At 69.3% G+C, this 14,174-nt stretch overlaps 1 protein-coding gene across 1 annotated transcript; it reads right to left on the minus strand.

Annotated features, from left to right (window-relative positions):
• Nucleotides 1-485: 485 nt before the first annotated feature.
• On the minus strand, nt 486-13,780 carry CDK11A (cyclin dependent kinase 11A). The gene is made up of 20 exons (XM_045859699.1): nt 13,640-13,780; nt 13,271-13,394; nt 12,788-12,903; nt 11,882-12,009; nt 11,069-11,207; nt 6,471-6,607; nt 5,888-6,010; nt 5,691-5,786; nt 5,445-5,606; nt 5,041-5,106; nt 4,273-4,448; nt 3,286-3,376; nt 2,446-2,567; nt 2,063-2,168; nt 1,778-1,899; nt 1,601-1,708; nt 1,412-1,528; nt 1,183-1,331; nt 914-1,103; nt 486-823 (listed from the first exon to the last, which is right to left on the minus strand). Exons 2-20 carry the CDS (start codon nt 13,379-13,381, stop codon nt 731-733), a joined length of 2,352 nt encoding a protein of 783 aa, XP_045715655.1. The 5' UTR covers nt 13,382-13,394; nt 13,640-13,780; the 3' UTR covers nt 486-730.
• Between the last annotated feature and the right edge of the window lie 394 nt (nt 13,781-14,174).

The following is a 14,174-nucleotide window of genomic DNA, read 5'->3' on the forward strand; positions in this document are numbered from 1 at the left end:
CTCACGGCCGAGGGAGGCGGGGGGGCTGGGCTGGGGAGGGTGGGCCCCGGGACGGGGTGGACGGAGCGGACGGCGCAGAGCTGGGGGTCGGGCCCATGCAAGGGACCAGCTCGCCTCTGCCTGAGCCGCCCAGTCGGGCTGGAGCAGGAGCTGAGGCCCGCCGGCCGGCCGCCCCACGTGGCGCGGAGGCCACACCTGGTTCTGTGCGTGGGGCCCGAGGAGCCCTGACCACGCCCAGGGAGGGCGGGGGAAGGACGCGCCGAGCTTCCGAGTCCATCTCCGCGGCGGCACAGCCTCGACGCCCGCAGCTGAGCTCACACACCCAGCTCTGGGGCCTGGGGCGGCCGGAGGTGCCCGGGTGCAAGCCCCCTCCCACTGCTGCGAACCACCGCCGCTCCCCGAGCCCTCCGGAGGGCGCGGTGGCGGAGGCTGCACAGGCTGACGTCCCGCCTCTTGGGGCGGGCCTGAAAAAACACAGCTTTTTCTTCCACAAAGAAATAAGATTTAATTCTACAAATTTACAAGCCAAGATAAAATACAAACAAAACGTGGAAAACACGACCAGCAGTCCGAGACTCGAGTCACTATTCACAGCAGCGGGGGCAGCAGCTGCGTCCGGTTGGACATGGGCCCTGGCGGCGCCTCCAGCTCCCCCCGCCCTGGTCCCCGCAGAGCCGGGGTCCCCGGGGTCCCTGGGGTCCCCGGGGTCGGTGCAAGGCCCACGAGGAGTTCAGAACTTGAGGCTGAAGCCGGGGCCGGCCGCCGAGGCCCCCTGGTTGGTGGTGGTGAGGTGGAAGCCGGTCTCCTTCAGGTCGTCGTCGCCCTGGGAAGCAAGCAGTATCGTGGGGCCCGGCCGGGCCGGCCCCACCCCAGGGCCCCCCAGCCCGCCCCCCGGCGCCGGCCGGGCCCTCACCAGCTGGCTGTAGCCCAGGCCCCCCTCAGGGGGCCGCGGGCTGGTGCCGCGCTTCACCCTCTGCTGCTCGCTCTTGGCGGGCCACGTGGGGAACATGGAGGGTTCGATGGGGAGGGGGGTCTCCCGGAAGTACTCGTGCTTGAGGCCGTCCTCCGCGCTGACTCTCCGCCCCGGGAAGTAGGTCAGGAACCTGGGGGGACAGGGCCGGTGGAGTCCCCTGTGGGGGCGGGGGCGGGGGCGGGGCCCACGGCGGCGCGCACCAGGCTCACTTGTTCATGAGGTCGAAGCCCTGGTCGGAGAGCAGGGCCCCGAAGCGCTTGCGCAGGTTGTTGTAGGGGTACTCGGTGAAGGTCATCTTCTTCACGGCGGGGAGCTCGTTGTAGCCCGGCCAGATCTTCTCGCTGGGCGTCCCCAGGTCCTGAGAGAGGGGGCGCCTCAGAACGACCCCACCCGGCAGACACCCCCCCCCCCCGCCCACGGGGAGGTGCCCCGACCCACCTTAAACACTTTGTTGATCTGATCGATCTCCGACTTCCCTGGGAACAGCGGCTTCTGCGTCAGCAGCTCCCCGAAGATGCAGCCCACGGACCACATGTCCACGGCCGTGGAGTATTCCTGCGGGCGGCCGCAGGCTCAGGGGCAAGCGGGGCCGAGCACGCGGGGCACCCCACCTGGCCGGGGACTCACCTTGGCCCCCAGGAGCAGCTCCGGGGCGCGGTACCACAGGGTCACCACGACCGGCGTGTAGGCCTTCAGAGGGGACCCGTACTCCCGGGCCAGCCCGAAGTCGCCCACCTGCGGGGACAGCACGGGGGTGAGCGGGCGGGGCTGGGGGCCGGGCGCCCCCCGGCGGCCGAGGCCCACCTTGAGGATGCCGGCGTGGCTCAGCAGCAGGTTGGAGGTCTTGAGGTCCCGGTGCAGGATCCAGTTGTCGTGCAGGTGCTTCACGCCGCACAGCAGCTGGATCATCAGGGTCTTCACCTCCCCTGGGGGCGGGGCATGGCGCCGTCACCCCGGGGACGCGCACGGACCCCCGCAGCGTGCGGCGCCCGCGGGGACCCGCCGCCCCAGGGACGACGCCCGGCTGCCCGGGCGCAAGGCCGTCCCCGCGAGGACGCAGCCCTCGGGGTCGCGCGGGGCCCGGCCCACCTGGCAGGAAAGGCTGCTTCATGGTCTCCATCAGGCTCTTGAGGTCGTGCTCCACGTAGTTCATCACGATGTAGATCTTGTCCATGTTGCTGCCCACCACGATCTCCTGGGGGCGGGCGGGGGGCCGGTGGGCGCCCGGGCCCCGGTCCCCGCCCAGGCCCCCCTCCCCGCCCAGGCCCCGGTCCCCACCCGGGCCCCCCTCCCCGCCCAGGCCCCTGTCCCCGCCCAGGCACCTGCGCCCCCGTCCCCACCCAGGCACCCCAGGGCAGCCGCCAGGCACAGCAGGCACCGACCGAGAGGCCGACTCTGAGGGGCCGGCGTCTCTGGAGGCCCGACCTCTTCCCTCTGCCAACCCTCCTGGGGTGTCCGGGCAGGCCGCCTACCCTGACGGTCACGATGTTGGGGTGCTGGGCCTTGAGGATGGTGTTAATCTCCCGCAGCGAGGTGATGGGGAAGCCTTCCTTCTCCTTCTCCATCTTCAGGCGCTTCAGAGCCACGATCTCGTCTGCAGGCGGTGCAGAGACCGGGCTGAGCCGCCCACCTCCCCGAGCGCGGTTAGCCGGGCCGTGCCCGGGCGCCACTGGGTCCGGGAGCTCGCAGACCTGGGCGCCGAGCGGCCCAGACCCCGGCCACCGGCAGTGCGGCGTGTCGGGGCCAGCCGTCCTGCAGAGCTGCCGGGGAGAGCTGCCCACGGCGCTCGTGTCCTTGCCAGGACCAGGGCGCGCGGCTGAGCCTTGACCCCACCGTTCACCGGGCGCACGGCTCCCACGACCTCACCGCTGTCTAAGGCCGGGGTGCGCATACGGGGGGTTGGGGGGGCCGTCACTCTCGGCTGGTGCCCTAGCAGCTCCTGGGCCCTTGCCTGGCTGACTCCCCCTCCCCTCGTGACAGCAGGTGGCGTCCCTTCAGCCACACGGCCGAGTCTCGCGGCCAGGAGCTCTGGCCCCTGGAGGCACCCAAGGCGACGCTCTGAGGCGTCACCCGTGAGCCTGCCTGGTGCTGGGCAGGGCCGTGCCCAGCACCCAGGAGGGCGGCGCCCAGGACTGCAGGGGCGGTGGGCCCCCCGGCCTGTGGCGGGGCTCGGATCCCTCTGCCCTGTGCGTGGACAGGACACCGGTGGGAAATCCCCCCACCCTCCCCGAGTCAGCACGGGGACCCCGCACACGCCTCCCTGTCCCTGCACCCTGTGCCTTCCTCTCGGGGCCACCCGAGGCCCCGCCCACCTGTTTTCTTGTCCTTGGCTCTGTAGACCACGCCATAGGTGCCCTCCTCGATCCGGTTCAGGCACTGGAACTCCTCCACGCTCCGACAGCCCTGGGGAGGCAGGGCGCAGTGTGGGGCGCAGCAGCAGGCCCCTCCCCCCACGCCGCGGGAGGGACCGGGTGGTGGGGGCGGGGCAGGGGCTCCCGTCTCTGCTTTCTGCAGTGAGAGCTGCCCCTTGGCGGTGACACAAAACCAGGGTGGGCGAGGCTGGTCCCAGGCATGTCCTCCCTGCCGGGCCTACCCTGTGCATCCTGAAGGAACTGAGGACAGGAGCACCCCCCCACCAGCAGCCCCCAGGCCCTCCCTCTGTATGCACCCTGCCGGACCAGAGCGGCCCACCCAGGGCCCTGGGGCCAGCGTGCAGGGCTGGGCTGCCGTCGCCTCCACGTGACCTGGGGCGAGGGCACACGGCCGAGAAGCCCCATCCGGCAGACCTGCTACGGAGCCAGGACAGCTCAGGCGCACTGTGACGGCCGGGGGAGCCCCATGCCCCCGGTGCCCGGGGGGGGGGGGGGGCCAGCAGGCCTCAGGGGGCTCCAGGCACAGGCAGCAGCCACAGAAGGCCAGGGGACCGGAGGGTACTCACTCCTCTCAGGACCCCCTCCCCCCACAGCCCCTGCAGCGGCCCCACTGCTGGTGGCCCAGGAAGAAAGTGCGTGTGAGCGCCCACCACGGCCCAGGACCCCGTGCAGCCCTTGGGGGGGCCACAGCAGGAGGGACCACCAGGCCAGCCACTCACCAGCCTGCCTGCCTTCCACATGTGGGGCCCCCACGGGCTCTGTGGCTGGACCTCGCCCACGGACACGAGGCAGGCCGGGGGCCAAGCCCTTCGCAGCAGCCTCTGCTGCCCTCAGGTGGCGGCCCCACCCAGCACCCAGCTTCTGCTCCCAGCCACGGGCTGGCCGAAACCAGCAAGGCAGAGCGGGCTGGGGTGGCAAGCGCCTCACCTGCAGGGCGGGCAGGTACTTGGGCAGCTCCTGCTTGAGCTCGATGGGCGACAGGGCCGGGGACTCGGGCACAAACTCCCCCTCGGTCAGCGCGCTGCTCTGCGGCGTGGCCTCGCCCGCCTCCTCCTCCCCCTCTTCGCTCTCTCCGGAGTCGCGGTCGAAGCGGGACTCTGGGACTGCCGGGTTTACAGCCGACCGTGGGACCAGGGCCGAGCCACTGTTCCCAGCCCCATCCTGCTCTGGGGCTGGGGACACCAAGGGCACGAAGAAGCCACCCCAAGTGACAACACCGACACCCGAGCTGCCGCCCTGGGCAGAGGGTGCTGGGGCCTCGGGGCTCCCCGGCCGGGCCATGACCACCAGGAGCCCCTGCCCAGACGTGGGCTCGAAGGAGGTGGCCGGGGACTCCGGCCCAGGGCTCGGACCCGAGCCGCCGTTCGCCGTCCCCTCACCCCGAGGCCGGGCCAGGGCGGGGGGTGCCCCGCCTCCCGTCCAGGCCCGGGGGCACTCGGCGTGGCATTCAGCTAGCACTGTCCCCTCTGGGGGATGCCGGGCTCCCGCTGGCCCAGCGTGGTGCCCAGACCTCAGCCTGCCAGCTCGGTCCCGGACACGGCCAGGACGGCAGCGCCCTGCAGTCTCTCTGGCCCCACACGGCATGGAGAGGAGTGTGTTTCGGTGACTGCCACGGCCACGCTCCCGGCTTCCACCAGTGTCACCGCCCCCAGGGCCCGACGCAGAGAACGCAGACCGCCACGGGGAGGCTCTCACCCGCAAGGATGTGGTTCTCGGTCTCCTGCTCTTCGTCTTCGCTCATCTCCTCCTCGCTCACCTCCTCTGCAAGACAGCGCGGGCATCGGCCGGCTGCCGCCAGCCGGGCAGCACCCTCCGCACGCCCCGGGGCCTGCCCCTTCCCACTTCCAGGGAGACCAGGGAGCAAGACTCTTTCAGCTCACGAGCCTTACAAGACCAGACTCCTGCTCATCTGTCTGTAGTTCCCAAAGCTGGGTCCAAGTGCCCCGACACCCCGAGGCCGGGGAGCGCACCGGAGCGGGCCAACGAGCGCACCCGTGAGCGGAACAGCAAGTCGCTCGCTCGCTCGACGTGACCAAGAACGAGACGACGGGGCAAAGCGGGCGAGAGGCACCCACGGCCACACCCCGCGCTCCCCTCACCAGCCGACTGTCCCGACGCGTCCTCGGAGTTGCTCCCGGTCTCCTCCTCCTCCTCTTCCTCCTCTTCTTCCTCCTCCTCCTCCTCCTCCGATTCTTCACTGCTGCTCCCCTCCTCTTCCTCCTCCTCCTCTTCCTCCTCCTCCGACCCAGACCCTGACTCCGCTTTCGGAAGGAGACGACAGAACGTGAGCCCTCGGGGCTGCCCCGTGCAGCGGCGGAGGCGGGCGCGGCCAGGTGCGCGGCTACCTGAGGAGGACTCGGCCGAGCTGGTTTTCCGCTCGCTGTCACTGACGTCTTGCAAGTCAGACAGCAGGTCTCTCTCCTCCGTCTTCTCCTCTTTCACTGACAAAGTGAGCCGCCTAGGTGAGCCTGGGGGCATGTTTTCAGAACTTCCCAGCAACGAACCCCAGCCCAGCAGCCCAGCAGGTGCAGCCCAGGCCTACCTGGCTTCCGGCCGTCTCCCAGCTCGAACCTCTCCCGGGGCGGCCGGGGCGGGCTGCGGCCCCAGTGGCTGGCCTTCACTTTGTCGCCGTAGTCCTCCCGCACGGTCCGGTGGTGGGCGGAGACTGGGGCCAGGGCAGAGGAGGACACGGCGCTGGCAGTGCTCCCCTCCCCGCAGGGCAGGGCCCCCTCCGTCCCCTCCCGTCCGCACCCCTGCTGAGGGTGAGGGCCCTCGTGTGCCCAGGGCAGGCGGGACCACGCCCGCCCACCCGCCAGCAGGACCCGGGGCGGAACACGGCGAACTGGAAGCTGCGAACCCACCCTGAGGACCAGGCGGACCCTCTGGACCATCACTCAAAAAGAAGGGCCCGGGACCACCCCCTCAAGCCTGGGCCCCACCCCCGTGGGCAGCAGGCTCACAGGACACGGACGTGGCTGTCACACGCCCGGCCTGGGACGGCCCCCGGCCCTGTGGGTCCTCGGGTGCAGCTCCCCCGGCCCCGGGGCCTCCTGGAGCCCCGCACCCCCTCCCGCCCCCGTCACGGGAGCCGCTCAGGCCGAGGCCTCCCCGTGCGGCTGGCTCACCCTCCCGCCGTGCCTCCCGCTCCTTGCGCCGCTCCTCCGCCCGCCGCTCGCGCTCCTTCTGCTCCCGCTGCTCCTTCTGCTGCTCCCGCAGCTTGCGCTCCCGCTCGCGCTTCCGCTCCAGCTGCTCCAGGCGGTCCCTGGGGGGGGCACCCGCACGTCTTCCCCGCACGGAAGGGTCACGTTCCGATGACCCCCAGCGCCTTTCCCTCCACCTTGTAAATCGCCTTTTCCGGTCGTCCGGCCCACAGAGCGCTCTCCAGAGGCAGAACCCACGAGGCGGCACACCCCGAAGGGGCCGCCCCCCAGGAGCCCGGCCGAGCGGACAGCCCGTGCGAGCAGCGGCCCCCGCCAGGAACTGCCGCCCGCCGGGCCAGCGCCTCCCCGCCCACCGGCCCCGAGCGCCGCCCAGGGACACACCGCAGCACCGTCCGGGCCCAGCGGCCTGCCAGGCACGCTCCCGCGGCCGCAGCGGGACGCGTGCGAGAACCGCGCCGAGACCACGTCAGCGCAGGAAACACTGGCGACCGAGGCGTGCGGGGCGCCGCAGAGCGAGACCCGCCCGAAGGTGACTGCCACAGCCCCTCGTCACACGGCCTGACACGCGGACGCGGGGAGAGAGAGGAGTCCTCGTACCCCCCCGCCCGGACGCGCACAAGCCCAACAGCGAGAACGTCCGGCCCGGCGGCCGCGCCCCGGCCCCTCGCAGACGCCACCCGAGAGGCGGGCGGGCGGGCGGGCGGAGGGCCCCGGCAGCCTGCTCGCAGCTCCGTGGCTGCGAGTCCGAACTAAAGGTGCAGCTGCGGTTCACTTTACGTGGGACATTTAGCCACCGACTGTGATGGTTTCCACAAACGTGGGACACTGTGCAGCCGCCACCGCAGCCAGTTGTAACCCCTCCCCGCTGCCACGAGGCCCGGCAGCTCAGCGGGCGGCAGGGTCGTGCCCTCGCCCCCAGGTTGAGGGTTCAAGCCTCCGTCAGAGCACACACAAGAACCAGCCAAGGAACTCGTAGGAGGGACGCCACGCCGACACGCCTGCCTGCCCCTCCCTCCCCTCTCCTCCCTCCCCTCTCGTGAAGCCGCCAGCAGACAACCGAAGAACCGAAGAACGAAGACGCCTGTCACCAGCGCTCCCACAAGCCCGCGCAGCGGCCAGCCCCTCCCTCAGCAGCCGCCGCCGCTGTCTGTCTGCTTGGAGTTCTCGCGACCTCCCTGCCGCGGCTCCGACCCCCCTGCCGCGGCTCCGACCCCCCTGCCGCGGCTCCGACCTCCCCGCTGCGGCTCCGACCCCCCTGCCGCGGCTCCGACCTCCCTGACCTCCCTGCTGCTGCTCGGGGCGGCTGACTGGCACCTCCCCTCCTGGACACTGGTGCTCACTGCTCTCTCCGCAGCTGCGGCCGCGTCCCCGAGTCCTGGCGGCACTTCTGTTCCCACTCACTTCAGAACTCACTCCGTTTCTTCATGGTGTCTTCCTCGGGCCACAGGTTATTCAGAACTGGCTGTCGGACCTTTCAAACTTCTGGGGACTTCCTGGGGTTTCTCCCCTATTCCTGATTTTCGGCTTAAGTCCTTGGTGGCAAGAGGGCACAGTGAGTACGACTCCAGCTCCCTGGAACTCCAGATCGGCCACACGGCCTGGCGCACACTCCGTCCGAGACTTCTGGAGGAGTGTGTTCTGCAGCCGTGGGGGCACGGCGGAGGGCGCCGGCTGACAGTCCTTTCCAGGTTCCCTGCAGCCTCGTTGGGTCCCTCTCCTGCCGACAACTGCAGACGTCTCCAGTGAGGATCAGCTCCTGTTTTCGCTCCATGCATCCTGGACTCTTGCACAGCAGGAGGATGTGCATTGGTCGCTGTCCTTTCTGACGTGCTCGGCTCCTTGTGACGGAGCCCTGTGTGCGGTGACGAGTCTCGGCACCCGCTCCGCCGTGAGGGCAGCCACGTGAGCTCTGCGGCTGCCGTCTGCACGGCACCCCTGCCCCGTCCTCACGTGCGGCCCCTGGACGTCTGACGCGCGGATGCTCCGCATGCACAGGCAGCACACAGCTGGGCCTCACCTCTGACAGTCCCGCCCTCGTCTGGGGCACAGCGACCATCTCACTGCTGACGCAGTCACGGGTATGGCTGGACTCGTGGTTTTTGCTGTTCTATCTTCATTTGTTCCTCTGCTTCTGCCCGTTTGGGGTGTAAACAGGCGCCGCCAGGAGGCAACTCACTTCTCTGCTCACACTCTCCGTGTCTGCTCTAGGGGTCACGGTCTGCAGCCCAGCACTCACTCAGAGTTCACCCCCCTGAAATGCAGCAGCAGCCCCTCCCCCACACCTCCCTGCAGCCTGCACGGCGACCGTGTCCACGTGGCCCGTTTCCCACAGCCCCGTGTCTGCTGGAGGAGATAAGGTGTATGGAGAAACGGGCTTGCAGGTTCTCCTGCGGGAACCCACTTCACCACTCCCAGCGCTTCTTTTCTTCCTGCAGACCTGACCGCCCGGCGCCACCTCCGCTCCGCTGAAGGGCCCGCACACCGGGCCCAGGCAGGCTGCGCTCACTCTGGAGACTAGTTCCGCCGGACACACAACTGCTGGCCGACAAGCTTCCTCAGCGCGACTCGGCCGCCCCCTGCTCCCGCCTCCCCGGGGGCTGCCGGCCGCGGAGGGCAGCCCCTCCTCTCACGTGAAGACTGCTCCTCTCGCTGCCCCTGAGGTCCTCCCTTTGGCTTTTACAGACGGACTCGGATGTGCCTTTGTCCCTCTGTACTTGAGGTTTAGCTATCTTTTTTCAAATGCAGCTGTTTTTCAGCAACTTTGGGGAGTTTTCAGTCATTATTTTACTTTTCAGTGTTTACTTCAATGAGAGAGGAAGGGCGGGAGAGAAACAGGGATGTGGAGAGAAGCAGTGATGGGGTCCCCCCTCAATGTGCCCCGACTGAACCCGCGACCCAGGCCCGGCCCTGCCCGGCAGCCGGCGCGGTGGCCTTCCGTCTGGAGGACGACCCCCAGCCGCGTGAGCCGCGCTGGCCGAGGCTCGGCCATGATTTCGTAAGCGTTTCTGTGCCCCCGCCCCTTCTCTCCTGGACTGCTATCACGTGGATGCCATCCCACAGGTCTGCGAGGCTCTGCTCCTTTTCCTCCGGCCTTTCCCCGCTCTGTTCCCCGGAAGGCACGCGTCCGGTCCCCCCACCTTCCCCCCTGGCTTCCAGGTCTCTTCTGAAGCCAGATCTCTCCTGAAACGGGGCACCCACGTTCTACCGGTGCCCCGCCCCCGCAACGGGGGTCCTACTTTCTCAGTTCTCTGTACATCTCGGTACTTTTCGTTGAAAACTGGACATCTTAGGTAACGTAGCAACTGCAGATTCTAGTTTTCTCTCTTCATCTGTCGCTGCTGTTTAATGACCGGCCGGGCTAAACGTGCCCCCCTGCGGAGGGTGGCCAGTGCTGCCTGTTTCCCACCTCCCTTTCCACTGTCAAGCCCGGTGCCCCGGGGGTCTCACGGCTGTACGGCCAGCCCGCACTGGACACGCAGTGCAACGGGGCAGACACGCATGCTTCACACGCCGGCTGCACACCCAGGCACCGCAGGGGCAGTGTGCGCCTCCCGGTGGCCTCAGCTCCGCCTGCACCCTCTGCGGCACAAGAGCCAAGGCTCACATGGCTTCCTCAGATGCCCATCTCGGGCAGTCCTGGCCACATGCAACGTAAGCACCTTCCTCCCAGTAGGCCGCCTCCCAGGCTCTCTGTGCAGATGACCTCCACACACTGCAGGGGCCTGCTGTCCCCACAGGTCTGTGTCCCCTCGCCCTGGACCACAGAGGACAGGGCTGGGGGTACCAGACTCCCTCTCCTGGGAACCGGAGCCCCCCAAGAGGCACCTGCAAACAAAGACGCAAGAGCCCGGTGTCCCAGCTCCAGGCCTGTTCTCAAGGCCTCTGGGGCTTCCTTTGTTACTTTTCCTCATCTGTTTGTTGGAAAGAACTGGTCTGTTTCCACTGTGACCCAGAGAACTCTAACACCGTACTTGCTCAGTCGCCCTGGCCTAGAGCAGAACTCAGAAGCGTGCGCTGAGGGAAGAGATGCTGACCTCCCCCTGCCTCCACCGGACTTCCCGAGCCCCGCACCAGCATCTGCACGCGGGGACCAGGCGGACGTCTCACGGACGCGCCCCTCCTCACCGCGGCCTGAGCACAGCACAGCGCTGCGCGTCCCGCCACGGGGCACTTCCCGCACCACCCTTGGGAGCCCAGGCCAGAGGGACCCGCTCCCCCTCTTCACCTGTCGTCAGCTGCGTCTGAACTCCCAAGTCCGGCCCCCGGCCCCCCCAGCCGGGAGCCCCCCTTCAGGCCCGTGGCGCACCCACACAGGGTCTCGGGCCTGAGCCGGGCTCTGCTCGGTCTGGCTGCGGAGGGGCCTGCCCACCGGCCTCCACCGGGAAGAGGCGGAGACACAGATCTCCGTCCCCTTCACTCTTTCCTCTCGCGCGGTTCACGCCCAGTTCCGGGCCCCAAACGCAGCGACAGCGCCCTGCCCCCGGGGCCGCCCCGCGGGAGAGCCCCCCCGGCACACGGCCGCGCCACGCGCGCGCGCGCGGAGCCCCGACAGCCGCCCTCACCTCTCCCTCCGGGAGTGCTCCCGGGCCATCTCCCGCCGCTTCTGCCGCTCCCACTCGCGGCGCGCCTTGTCCTGCTCCTCCCGGTGCCGCTTCCGGCGCTCGTGCTCCCGCTCCTTCTCCTTGGCTCTGGCGTGCTTGCCTGGCGAGGAGGACACGCGTCACGCAGGGGCAGACGTGCGCACACTTAGCTGGGAGGCGTCCCGCAAAGGACACGCGTCTGATTAATGGTTTGGAGGAACAGCTGTGGTTTTGTGGTAAAAAAGACAAAAACCTAAAACTACGGCAGTGAACCTCGAATTAGGAACCCGACACAAGACGAGGTTATCACTAAGCGGGCCAGTGGGGTTTTCCACCTTTCAAGTTCCCTGTGGCGAGCCGTGGTCGGGAGTTCCTCTCGTGAGTTCTGAGAACTCGCCCTTCGTCAAGGACGGGAGACAAAGTCTGGCTCCTCCGCGTGCCCTGAAGCCGGGCCAGGCCACTCAGCCTCCCCAGGCTCCAGCAGCCCCTGGGAGCGGGGCCGCCAGGGCCGCCACGAGGACCCTGCTGAGCACCCAGTCCACGCAAAGAGCGCGTCAGCGCTGAAGAGTGCGTCCCCCACCCCGGGGAGGGACGAGGACTCTCCGAGCCCCGAGCCGACGCCACAGCAGGAGGAAACCAGAGTGCGAGGGGAGCAGCTGCTCGGGGTGCTGCACACTAAAGCCGAGCTTTTAGCTAAAACCTCACTTCCTCTCCTTCCCCACCGATCCCGGAGAAGGCGGCAGACCGAGACCCGGGGCCCGGGGACAGGGCATAGGCAGACGCGGGCTCCTGTACCGCCTTCCGCCGAGTGGCTGCGGTGCCGGCGCTTCTCTTTCCGCTTCTCGTCCTTCCTGTGGTGGGCCTTCTCCTTCCGCGACATCTGCTGGGGCGGTTTGATGGCCAAGGAGTCGTCCTCCTCGCCTCTGCAACGAGACACACGGCGCCGTGTCGGGTGGGAGAGAGCCCCACAGGGGCGTCGGGATGCGGCGGGCGCTCTCCAGTGGGGGGACGCAGGGCTCCGGTCTCGGGGACAGCGAAGTCCGAACCAGCATTCACGAGACTCGGCTCACCACGAAACTGAGGACAGGACTGTAAGTCCAGCACTCACTCGTGGGAATAGTGTGTGTGTGGGGGGGGGAACCACGGTGGCGCAGGAAACAAAAACGCCTGAGAAAACTGGGATGACACCCACGTGCGTTATCTTGCTGCACCAACGGTGTCACATGCGTGTAAAGCCGTGTCACATGCACATTGCAAACACGTGCGGCCTGTCACTTGTGCCTCAATGAAGCTGTTTGACGGAAAGTCCCGCAGCTCTAATCAAACCCAGCGACCTGAAGCGGGGACTCAACGCTATTCCAAGAAACTGCACGACCGAAGCCCTGGAGGGAGCGCGCAGGGTGGCCTCCCGCCCGCCGCGGGCCCCGCGCGGAGAGGAAGCACATGCAGAGACCGGCCGGGCCTCCACGGGGCCGCCTGCCCGGGCCGCGCCGGGGTTCCCCGCGGGCAGAGACCTCGGACGGTGACTGCGCCGACCCCCGCAGACCCCGGCAAACACCCAGCGGGGGTGCGTGCGCATGCACGCGGGGCGGCCCGACCCCACAAGCAGGAAACACGCGCGCGCCCCCCGTCTCTCCGAGGAGGAGGGCCGCGGACCCCTGGCTCCACGCCGGAGCCCGCGTCCGGCCCGCCCGCCCTCACCTGTCCTCCATGGAGTCCTCGCGGCGGTAGGGCGAGTTCCGGATGGTGATCTCCATGCGGTGGTCCCTCAGCTCCCCCTCCTCCAGGGAGTCCCGCTTGGAGTCCCTGTCATCAGACTGAGAGGCGAGAGGACGTCACTCCCGTCGCGGGGCCCGCGTCTCCGCGGACACGGAGGGTCGCCCGGCCGGCGCCCCCGGGCAAACGCTCGTGCGCGCTGCGGGGAGTCTCTAGGAAGGCCCGTTGCAGACCCCGACGCCTGGACACACACACACACACACACACACACACAGAGCCCCCGTGCAGACCCCGCGCACGTCGACGCCCCTCCCCGACCCCAGAGGCTGGAGCGGCGGCTTCCAGCCGAGCTCCCGCTGCGCTGCCCCCCGCCCCCCGCCGCCGAGGGCGCGCCGTCCGAGCGGGGACACCGGGGCGGACACACTCGTCTCCGCTACGGAAAACCCGCACGTAAGACCCGCGGCTCACGTTCTTCAGGCGCTTGATCTCGGCTTTCTCCTCTTGCTCCTTGCGGCGTTTTTTCTCCTGGAGGATCTCATCTAAAGTCTTCACTTTCCAAGAGTCCTTTTCATCACCCATTGGAGTTCGAACACTGCAAGCCGAGAGAACCCGCGCCCCGGGTCGGCGGTCGGCGGGCGCACGGCCGGCGGCAGCACCGCGTCTCCGCCCCCGGCCGCGGGCCCCGGTTCCCGCGGCTCGGCCGCGCTCAGCCGGGGAGGGTCCGAGCGGTGGGCTCGCGCGGCGTCGGGGCCCGCCGCCCCCTCAACCCCGACTCCCACGCGGACAAGACGGGACGGAGGAGACGCGCCTCGGCCGAGGCGGCCGCCCGCCACTCACCCCTGCGCCGCCGCCGCCGCGGGTCCCGGAGCCTGAGGAGAAACAGCGCCCGGCGCGCGCCTGGAGCGTCGTTACTTCCTGCGTCGGCGCGGGGTGATGACGCCAGCGCGGCTCGAAGCTGGGACCCGGCCCCGAGAAGAAACTATACTGGCGCGTGCCTTGTGCGTCACTTCCGGCCTCGGCGCCCAGCGACGCGTTCTGCCGCGAGCCCGGGCGGGTGGGCGTGTCGCCGCCCCGCCTCAGCTCCCGGCGCTGGGGCCACCCCAGACCGGTCGCGGCGCGGGGACCTCGGAGCCCGCCGCTCGGTCCGCGGGACCGGCGCCCCGGCTCCTCTTTGGAGGCGAGGCTGCCCTGCCCGGCGGGGCTCAGTAGGCTGGGCGTCATCCCCCAGCGGAAGTTCGCCGGGGGTTCGATTCCCGAGGAGGGCGCAGGGCTGGGTTGCGGTTCGGCCCCGGATAGGGGCGTGAGAGAGGCGGCCGGTCGCTGTTTCGCTTCCTCTTTCTACCTCCGTTCCCCTCTGCCTAGAGTAAATGAG

This window comes from Phyllostomus hastatus, unplaced genomic scaffold, assembly GCF_019186645.2.
Source record: "Phyllostomus hastatus isolate PE091 unplaced genomic scaffold, TTU_PhHast_1.1 phas_scaffold_182, whole genome shotgun sequence".
In the NCBI taxonomy this organism is placed as follows: domain Eukaryota; kingdom Metazoa; phylum Chordata; class Mammalia; order Chiroptera; family Phyllostomidae; genus Phyllostomus; species Phyllostomus hastatus.

Excerpts from the sequence above, each read along its gene's own strand:
- CDK11A (XM_045859699.1), bottom strand. The coding sequence starts at position 13,381 with ATGGGTGATGAAAAGGACTCTTGGAAAGTGAAGACTTTAGATGAGATC. Across the intron at positions 1,900-2,062 it reads GAAGCAGCCTTTCCTGCCAG|GGGAGGTGAAGACCCTGATG; the intron begins GTGGGCCGGGCC and ends CCCCGCCCCCAG. Across the intron at positions 1,332-1,411 it reads AGATCAACAAAGTGTTTAAG|GACCTGGGGACGCCCAGCGA; the intron begins GTGGGTCGGGGC and ends CCCCTCTCTCAG.